The 10,138-nt window shown below is 47.9% G+C and overlaps 1 protein-coding gene across 5 annotated transcripts in view; it reads right to left on the bottom strand.

Moving 5' to 3' along the window:
* Window positions 1–10,138, bottom strand: part of LOC126525479 (ras-related protein Rab-37-like) — a 160,802-nt gene that overhangs the window by 54,618 nt on the left and 96,046 nt on the right. For all 5 annotated transcript variants that reach the window (XM_072290067.1, XM_072290066.1, XM_072290064.1 and 2 more), the window contains exons 4-7: window positions 9,259–9,325; window positions 3,742–3,794; window positions 2,079–2,201; window positions 1,060–1,136 (exon numbers count right to left, since the gene is read on the bottom strand). In XM_072290067.1, the coding sequence (XP_072146168.1) occupies window positions 1,060–1,136; window positions 2,079–2,201; window positions 3,742–3,794; window positions 9,259–9,325 (320 nt within the window). The remainder of the gene's footprint in view (window positions 1–1,059; window positions 1,137–2,078; window positions 2,202–3,741; window positions 3,795–9,258; window positions 9,326–10,138) is intronic.

Raw genomic sequence — 10,138 nt, 5'->3', positions numbered from 1 at the left:
ATTATTGCTGCTAATTATCTGCGCACGTAAACTACGTGTCGCGATATGTGCCGTCTTGATTGTTAGCCGCCAACAATCTGCCATTAATCAAAAGGCTGTTGCGGGTTCGGAGCAGCCTTTGCCAGGCGTTGTGCGCCTTTCGCTTCTGTATCCTTCTTGAACTGCACTGAAGAAACTAAAAGTCTCAATGTAATTCAACTACGAACACCATCCACTCTTGCCTGCTTTCCTGCAGGGATCGTGGCCTTCTAGGCAAGTCTGTCACGGCCTCGGCAATAGGTGCCCGATAAAGGAAACCCACCCCACCACGGGGGAAGGGTGAGCTGCTTGTCGCACTGAGGGACGCGGACACACGTGACTACAGTGGACGTAAATAAGGCACAGTCGAAAGGAAGCACGAAATAACAACTGTTTAACCTTACAAGGTTGCGCTTCTTTATGCGACAGAACAGTGCACATCACGTCTTTATCCGTATGAGTGCGTCTTTGTCTTACGCTTTACGTAGACCGTCCACTGGGCTTGCCACAACGGACGACATTATATGCACCGTTGGTTGTGCGTCCAAACGTGATCAAGCATGCAGAACACTTCTATCTTTAAGGCCACACAATTGTTCTCCCGATAATAGCCAAACATTTTGCTTGAATATTTGTGAACACCTGCCGGATGTTAAGTGCTCTGTGACGCTCATGCATGTTTGGTCTTGCGTCGTTATGACCCCCCTTCCCCCATTTTTTCTTGTGTGTGTTAGTTTCTCTCTCTTAATTTCTCTTCTCTTCTTCACTCAACATTGCTTTCTTTTTATTTACCGTTTCTCTTCTAGAGCCGTTCTAGAGCCGGTACGCGTGGTGCCCCTCCTGGTGGCCCAACCAGCTCTCTCTCTCTCTCTCTCTCATCCCTGTGACTGTTTTTATGAATGCAAACCTAACAAGAACAACAGTGACGTGTGCCCCTCAGCGCCACAAGCAGCGCGCCTTGCCAGCATCGCCAACTAGTCCCGACTGTAGCCTTGCTAGAAAGCCCCCCACCGTGGGTACGCGCAGAGCAGCCTCACTCACCGTGCCACGGCCATGAAGGCCAGTTCCACGTTGCAGCCTGTCTTGGCACTAGTTTCCATGAAGGCCACGCCGTACTCCTGAAACAGTCGTAAACAGTGAGCGTCCGGCGAGGAGTACGTACATCGCCTGCGACACAAACGGAACTAAAGCGCGAGGCACACAGAAGCAAGAAAAGTACAGAGCTCCGGCTGCTCGGCCAATCAATCCACCACATGGTACGATCGCGGGTGCAGCTTTAACACAGCTCGGGCTTGCGTGGGGATTCGCAGCGGGATCATTTTTCTGGCATGATATAGCCGGTATGTTACCGGTGCAAAAAGTGTTTCTGTAGGAACCGAACGAACGTGCTCGTCTCTCTCTCTCTCTTTCACACACACACAAACACACACACACACACACACACACACACACACACACACACACACACACACACACACAATTACGTTATAATTATCTGTAAGAGCATATGGCAGCCGACGCCAAACAGCACTTCAAAGTAAGAAGTTCTATTCCATGCTAGTTCTATTCTATGTTCGAGCAAGGCATCAAATTTAGGCATCCCACTGAAATTATCTAAGAAGTTCCCCAAAGAACCTTTAATAACGCTTCCGTACTTCTCCCCGCTTCCATGTTTTCCAGCTAGCGCAGCCTCGTGCAGATTGCGCAGCCGCTCCTGAAGGGGCGTCGCGCACAGCTCGGCAAACGCAGCCACACTATGTCACGAGGAACATCCACGACTGTCTGCTTGCAGCCGCAGGTGAGTGGGCGCAAGTTTGCGAAGCGCGTTGTGTTCTCGGATGAAACCCCAGCCCAGCTCGCACTTCATACAAGGGCCCCGCTCCGAAATTTCATCCCTATAATCCAGTGCAGGGTAGCAAAACGGACCTGAGTCTGGTTAACCCCCGCCTGCCTTTCCTCTCTTCTCTCTCTTCTCTCTCTCCGAAATATCGCAAGTCGATCGTGGAGGCAACGTGCGCGACCGAGGCTGGGAATCGGCGAGGAGGAGGAAGCCTGCTCACCCTGGAGAGCCTCTCTCCGTCTTCGGTGCGCACCTGGCGGTCCTGCGTGATGTCGGCCTTGTTGCCGATGAGCATTATGACCACGTCATCCTGCGCGTACTCGTTGATCTCACCCAGCCACGCCTGCCACACAAAGACGGAAGGCACGTCATCGCAGGTACACGAAAGAAACAGTGCACCACGTGTATCTACGCTCAGCGGCAAATATGTACACGGCCGACTGGACAGAGAAATATGTCTCACTGAGCCTGCTGCGCGTTGGTCCCGCAATGGTCACATGCCATTGTCAGAACAAACTGTTTTGGAATGCCAACCTCATAAGCCATCGCCGAGAGCAACGAAGACTTTGCTACAATTCTTAAGGCCAATAAACTGCACGAACAGCTTTGGCCTATAGTTGGCGTTAATCGCTAGACTGTTGTGATTGTGTGCGGTGATCGTGACCGGCTATGATTTTGTGCCGTTGCTCCGAGTCTTTTTCTCCATCTTCTTTTGTCTTTCTAGCTCTCTCGTCTCCCAATGTAATGTAGCAAACCTGATCATCTGTGCTGGTTAACCTCCTTGTCTTTCCCCTTCTCTCGCACTGTCTTTCTTTCCCTTATTCAATGGCGAGTGGTCAACAATGTCATACTCTTCGAAACGCACGACCATAAGCGAAGTATTTACTGAATTATGGACAGTGACTAAAACAGTACATTTTCTTCTTTCAAATGGTTTTAACGTTAGTTCTAGGAAATGGGGGAGGAGCAGGATGGGGGAAGGGGGTAGAGGCAATACATTTGTTTCAGCAAATAAATCATCAACATCACGAATGTTTACTCCCTCAAATCGGTACCAAATTCTTGCCCTGCAGAGCTTGGCATTCGTCAGAATACGGCATGAACTTATGTGCTCTCGTCTTGAACTAAATTGTAAAGCAAACAGCAAAAAAAAAAAAAAAAGAAAGAAAGAAAACCGCCAGAGCTCTCGAAAAGCCGTTACTAAAAGTTGTGTTCAAGGACATTAGAACTCACTCAAATATTAGTGTCATACATGGTAATGAAGGCGGCACTGCGAGGTCGCTATTCAAGGTCACCTTCTAAGGTAACTGAGCTGTGTGTGCACCTTTTAGCTAGCCAATTGACTAAGCAGCCTCATGAGCGGCGAACAGGGCAACTAGATAGATAGTTAACTGAAAAACAAGTTCCCTCCTCAGTAAAGTTTAACTTGCACGTATCTACAGACACGGCGAAGAATCACATCAATCGCGGTTGCTTCGCTTCCTTCAGGATACAGAAAACAGCTAACGAGAAATATGTTGCGAGAGAGCCGCCGTGATACGAAATTGCCGAACGGAACCGAGACGGTAGGAGTGCTGTAGTCGCGGTGCCATTCCTAAAAGACAGGCATTTGACCTAAAGCAGGTAACGCAGCGTTCAACGTCAATCGGGACCGAGGGATAGCCTGCAAATTCACTAACAGCGTCCAGTCAGAAGAACCCTCCCTTGACTACAAGTTAAGCGTGGTAATTACTGAAATTGCCAATCAATGCGAAAGTAGGAAAATATGTCTGAACAGCAAAACTAAACAGTCGATTATACGGAGGCAGCATGCCGTCGGCCCGTACAAACCATGCAGGGAGTTTGATGCATGCGTGAATTGCGGGAATGCTTGATGCTCTCACCCTCGTGTTATCGAAGCTGGTCTTGTTCGAGACGTCGTAGAGAAGCAGGAGCGCTGGAGGAGGGAAAGCCGGTCAAGGCGCATGGGTTAGTCAGTGAAAGAATCAGCAGCAGCAAAGAAGGTAGGGCGAGACGGCAAACACTTGGCGGAACAGCGCTAAAACGCACGAAGCCGAAGAAACAGATGGATACACACCAGTGCTGACTCGCCACGACAAGTTTATTGGTGGAAGAAAGAAACATTACACACTGAAAAAACATGAAAAATAAACATCTCTGCATGCGTGATATATAATTAGGTTTCAGTTTCCTTTACTGATGTGCCCAGCAGGTTCTGTCGCGCACGCACGACTTTCTATATTTACCAGAAATTTGTTGTCAAGAGTTTCAGTGTATACACGCTTGTTCTCCACGAACAAACTTGTAATTGTGAGTCGACACTCGTGCGTGTACCTTCCTCTCTTTGTCCCCGTCTGTTTTAGCGCTGTTTCGCCAAGTGCGAGACGATCAGCGTCAAAGGGAAGCACGCAGCAGAAGCAGCCACGATCTAAGCGGCGCGAAGTCTACGCGGTCCCAAAAGAATTCGTTCACGGACTAGCTGGCACGTTGTTCTTGAAAACCGAGTTTCTGCAGCACGAATATACAGGACATACACAGGGGACGTACACGCGGGCGTTGGCGTTGAGAACACCCGCCGCAATTGAAGTGACAGACCCAAAGTGCACTAACCACTTCGAATATCTGTAGTTACATGTACACTCATGCTAGGAGAAAGAAGATCATTAGTTAGGTAGCTATAAAGTACTAACCGCATTAGATATCCAGAAAACGCAGGAAAAGTAATGCTGAGTCGGAAGGGATTGCCTCACGGTGGGACCGGTATCGCTTAACGAGCAGGTTTAGGCGGGAAATGCTCGGCGGACGTGGGAACACCACACGCGCACAAAAGAAAAAAAAAGGAAAAGAAAAGAAAACGCACAGAGGCAAGAAGGCAGGCATTGCATCGGTAGACGTCAGAGACATCGATTTGGGCGTATATCCGGCTGTGTCATATAACAGCGGTCAACTTTTGTTCATACTGCGTATCAACTTTAGCGTATATTTGCATCACTCGAGGATCCTTACGCACTTGTCCCGTAACCTCCCGCCAGTGCTCTCCTACGAAGCGCAAGCTGTTAAAGCCGCAGCGCGAAGCTTGTAAAGCAGGGCACCGCATACAATGTAGCAAAGGCTGCGGAGCTACCACGCGCATTTCTGCACGCGATCGAATCCGACATGCGACGCGCTCCACGGACGCCTGCTTTGGGTCGCGGCCCACGTCAAGCAATCGATGGCCGATTTCAAGTGGGGCGCTCGCGTGCTATGCGCGGTCGTTATCGCGCTCTCGTGCTCACGAAAGTGCCATTCTGTTTCGTTCACCAAAGCTAATAGGGGGAACCCTTGCCCAGCTATCGTTCAGCCAACATGGGAATGATGGTTAGTACATGGATCTGTCTGACCTTCGTGCTTATGACTTCACGCGCTCTTATGACTTTGTTTACTACTCTTCATCTGCCTTTACTGGCCTAAATTCCGAAGCAATACTGTTTTTTTTTTTAACGGAGAAGGTAATACCAAGCTCTCCACGTAGGCATAATCACAGCGAATTGTTGCCTTTGTGACGCAACATTTCTATGAAAAATAGCGGTTTGCGAATTCACAAAGCCGATTGAAGCCAGAAGGACAAAGTCTAGACAAGTGCATGCACTATCATTCCCATGATGGCTAAAATGTGATGCTTGTAGCTCCCTAAGACACTAGCACCAGAGTACCACTGGTAATTTTTACGTAGGAAGCTTTATGTACAGTACGCCCCATAAATCTCTATTTCAGTGTAGTCGACGAACACATGATGCCGCAATATCTTGAAAATCTTGAAGAGAAAGATTTTTGGACTATAACTATTTTCTCAAAAGAATATGTCAGCCGATCGAGTTGTCAGACACGTCGTTAGCGATGGCGGCCAACCAATGGCAAACAACCCTTACTACGAACGAAAAACGTTGTGAATTCGGCCCCTGTTGCGTAGATGGCGCAGATGGCAGCGGAAGGGAGGTGGGGGTCATCTAGCCAATCATCACCGACGACGAGTGTGCGCACCGGCACACGTGTCCTTCGAAGATATTCGCAAGAGATAAACCTGGAGATTTACAAGGCGTGCAGCACGTAACACGAGGGCGCTGATAACTGCGAGATCGGCATCTGCGTCCTTGTTCGTCGCAAGAAGAGGTAAACGTATATACGGGCTGTTTGGAGCGACGCACGTGCGTAAAGTGTCTGGCCTGATTTTATTGGTGTTTTTAACTTTCATGCACATATACTTTCTTTGTTCTGAAATTAAACAACTATAGTTGGTAGTTTATTTGTTGTTAACCAGACTCTTGACTGGTTAACATCTCTACCTTCCTATATTCCTTGCTCTGTCTCTCTGTCCTTCCTCTGTCTCTGCGTGTATAACTGTAGAAGAACGCGTTATCTCGAGTAAGGTGAGCGAGAGTGCTATCATGGAGCTTCTTTTACAAGAAAGCATAAGAAAGAAAAAACTTTCCACGGGCGACATCCCGCGTTTACTGTATGCTCTTCACAAAGGCCTCAAAACTTGCCCCTGCGCGCGTTTGCAGGTGGCTTTCCCACATTTATACAGTCTTTACGGAGAAGCACCCTTCACCGATTCTGTTCGTTAACCATTTATGATGGCAAACGATGACAGCTGCTTTGCGACTGGGTGAAGTGATCAGCGGCGCGGCGGGGCAACACGTCGGAATACACGGACGCTTATTTCACACGCGGTTTCCTGAGTACGGAGGCCTACCGCAACTGCCGGTATTGCTTCGCCAGACACCGCGCTGTCACAGCTGACACCGCCACAGCGCATTTCAAGATGTTTGCAAGAAGATTTTTTCCAATGATACGTCATCAGATCCCGAAAAAAAAAAAAAAGACAGAAAGAGATTAAGATTTTCGATATTTAAGCATGTGTAAGACAGCAGATGCAAACTCACGTTTATGGAAGTTAGAAATGTTTGCATAGTTTTAGGAAGCGAGATGCAAGCCCGTTTCTATAGGGCGTCTCGTTACAGGCTTACCCTTTCGTGCTGTTTGGTCACGAATTTACTAATCGGCGCCCAAACGGCATGGACCCAAGTATGAAGTTACAACATTACGCGGTTTTAGTAGGACAGTACGAAACCATACTGGGTCACCTGCGAGCAGGGGCTTCATCCACGAAAGCCTGCTAATTTCTAACTAGTAGGGTGGAAAATTGTTACACGTGTGGGATAAAACAAGCTTTAATAAGCCTTCTGTGTGACTGCCCATCATAAGAAGATGAGAGACTTGCCCTTCTAAAAACTTTAGGGAAGTTTCATGACAGCTTTTTCACACAAGGGACAATTTCACATCATGGCACCATGGCCTCGTGCGTCTGCGATGTGTATAGACACAGAAGCACTGCTGTGTTTCTTGAGATGCACCAGCTTCTATAACTGCTTGCGATAAACTGAACAATTAACTTTTAATTGCGTGTGCGTGCGTGCGGGCTGTTAATTTATCTTCTTCTTATCAAGTCTGAATCCACTTCCACCTTCTTGCAGTGCAGGGTAGCCAACCGGGCTTAGCCTGGTTAGCTTCTCTGCTTCTCTCGCTCAGCACTTCTCTCTGCCGAACCACAGAGACGAAAATAATTTCGTCTGTCCTGTCCACATGACTTCTTCCTGCCCTTACTTCCGCTCAACGACATTACATGATGCAGCAACTGGTCGAACAGTCAACGCTTCTGAACTACTCCCTCTCTCTCACTTGGTCAAGAAGTTGCAAACTCATTCGGTGCAAAAGCAGGCGGCAGCGTGTTAACGGCCGCGATCCTGTGAATGTTCGTTTACAAAGAGACGTGCTAGGCGAGAAGCGGTGAACATAGTCGCGAGTCGCTCCTTGTTCGCCACTCACTGTCGGTCGCACGACCTCTCACAGTCGCCAGTGCAAATTGAAACGATATGAATGAATGAACGAATGAATGAATTTTCGTAAGCCATTTAATAGAAATGACTATTACAATTCCTGATATCTCGCTTCAATAACAATGGCTTAAAACCACTGTTTCGTATGTACTACACTTGTATTGTTCAACACTCACGTTCTTAGCATCCGTGTCGATTCGAAGCAAGGCACTATACAGAGCACCTAAATTATTTTATACGGTCAAAACGTATTGTCAGGCTAGTTGCTTCATTATATTGTGGCAACCGGCGCCAGAGAACATGACGGACAAAAAAAAAGTGACGGTCACAAGGCGCCCGAAGGCGTCCCCATCCCCTTTTCTTGTTCCTCGCGTTCTCTGGCGCCGGTTGCCACTATTTCATGCGCTTCTTTTGCTTGCAAAGAGCAAGCAGAACAAAAATAAACCTAGCTGATTCTGTATACTGCGTTGCTATGCGCCAAGCACCACAGTGTACCTTAATTTTCGAAAACGGAGTTTCATATAACGTTCGTGCGGACCTTGTTGGCACTCGCTTCGCTTCACGTCATGCGATATTAAACTAAAACAAGAAAGTTCGATACCGACGAGCGTAAAATCAAAAAATGGACGTAAATACAACCCACAATCGTAAGCCCGTCTCAACATTCGCGCTGAAATTGTAGATACGCTTAGCACGAACCTTCTCGGCCCAGTTTTGCTAATTTGAAAATGAACTTCTTTATTACCTGACGTTTCTCAGTGTATCTTCTGTTACGGAAAGTTAATCTTAGCCTTATTATATTTATAAAGCGCTAATACATGCACTCGACTGCTCTAATAAATCGTCTCGAAAAAAGCGAGGCGCTGCTTCGGCCATGTAGTTTTTCAAAAAAAATTATGTCGACAGATGTATAAAACTGTTACGATGGGGTGCGTTCATTTAAATTAATATAGAAACAATCGGATAAAAATTCCCCAAAACGGGAAACAAGTTACCGTATAGAATCGTGTAACGGCCACACCCCCAACTTGGCAGCCCAAAATTTGGAGAAAGAAAAATTTCGACGCAGAAGCGATCGTGTTTGGTACCCCAATGCCGCGCGTGCGCATCGGCGCATTCTCGCTCGCTGCGCACTTCCGCGCGCCGCTACTAGATGGCGAGAGCTGCGCGTTGACCTTTGATGCAATATGGCACATCCGGGGATCCGGGGTGTGCAGGAAGGGTTGGATCCCGTGCAAGGGCCGCACCTCCGCAAAATTGAGAAAAAAAGAAGTGCGGCCATTAGACGAGTTTATACCGCATTTATAATTTCTCGGCTTGTCCGCAGCCCTGGAATTCTGTAATTGGCGTGTTATTATGCTTCCGCGCATGCTTTCTTTTTCTATTTCTTTTTTAGTACAAACACGTGAAGTAGCAAAGTCAGCGGGGCCGGCGAAACTCTTCGTCTCTCATTAAACAATTTTTTTTTTACTTTCCTTTAAGCATACGTAGGAAAGCGCAAAGGCGCACAATATGCCGACCCACCGTGTGCGTCCCTGTAGTAGGCGTGTGTGACGCTCCGGAACCTCTCCTGGCCGGCCGTGTCCCATATCTGCGGGATTCACGCGAGTACTCAGACATCACGAAACAGCAGCACAGCCGCACACCCTAAAATGTTTACACCCTTAGAGTTGTTGGCTTGTCCTACGGGTAAAATTCTTACCTTTAGCGCTAGGAAAATTTTAGTGCGCACGACAGCGATCTCTAGCAATAGGTGCAATAAGAAAACGCGTAGTTGAAAACCGTGCATTAATTCTGACAACCTGAAGTGCACAGAAATATCTGACGAGAGAATTTTACAGTGATAGCTTTAAACGCTTATTCAATGCACTTTTTCTGTCGTCTGTCACAGCTATCGTCATTTTTACTTGCCACGAAATTGGCGACAAACAACAACATTCCATCGGTCCTCACCAACGATTCCACGTTACCCATTAAACGTGAGGATGTCAGCCACTGGTCAACCAATTGAGCACCATTCATACACCCAAAAAGGCGTAAAATGTCTAGTGTGCACGAGCACAGACACCTCTCTCGCAGTCGGCCGGTATTGAAGCACACAGCCTGTACCCGCGCGTCTCAGCTTGCTCACCACCACGACGACGAAGCTACGCCATAGCCAAAGACCACGCGGAGATGTCTCGGCATCTTCAGTAAAGGCTCATTCACACTGGGCCAACACGACACCGATTTCGGCCTGCCGACTATCGGAGACAGCGTATTTTCCTTCGTGTCGGCGCTTCTGTCACTCTGTACCGACGCCGACAATCTGCCGACGGTCAGCGGAGAGCACGGCGTCGGTACGGTGTGACACGAAGGAAAAAACGCTGTCTGGAAAAAACAACATCAAAATGTGGGCTTTTTG

The sequence above is a fragment of the Dermacentor andersoni genome, chromosome 8, assembly GCF_023375885.2.
Source record: "Dermacentor andersoni chromosome 8, qqDerAnde1_hic_scaffold, whole genome shotgun sequence".
Classification (NCBI taxonomy): Eukaryota; Metazoa; Arthropoda; class Arachnida; order Ixodida; family Ixodidae; genus Dermacentor; species Dermacentor andersoni.
Note: the sequence above shows the minus strand (reverse complement) of the source record. Positions and strands in the feature narration are given on the sequence as shown.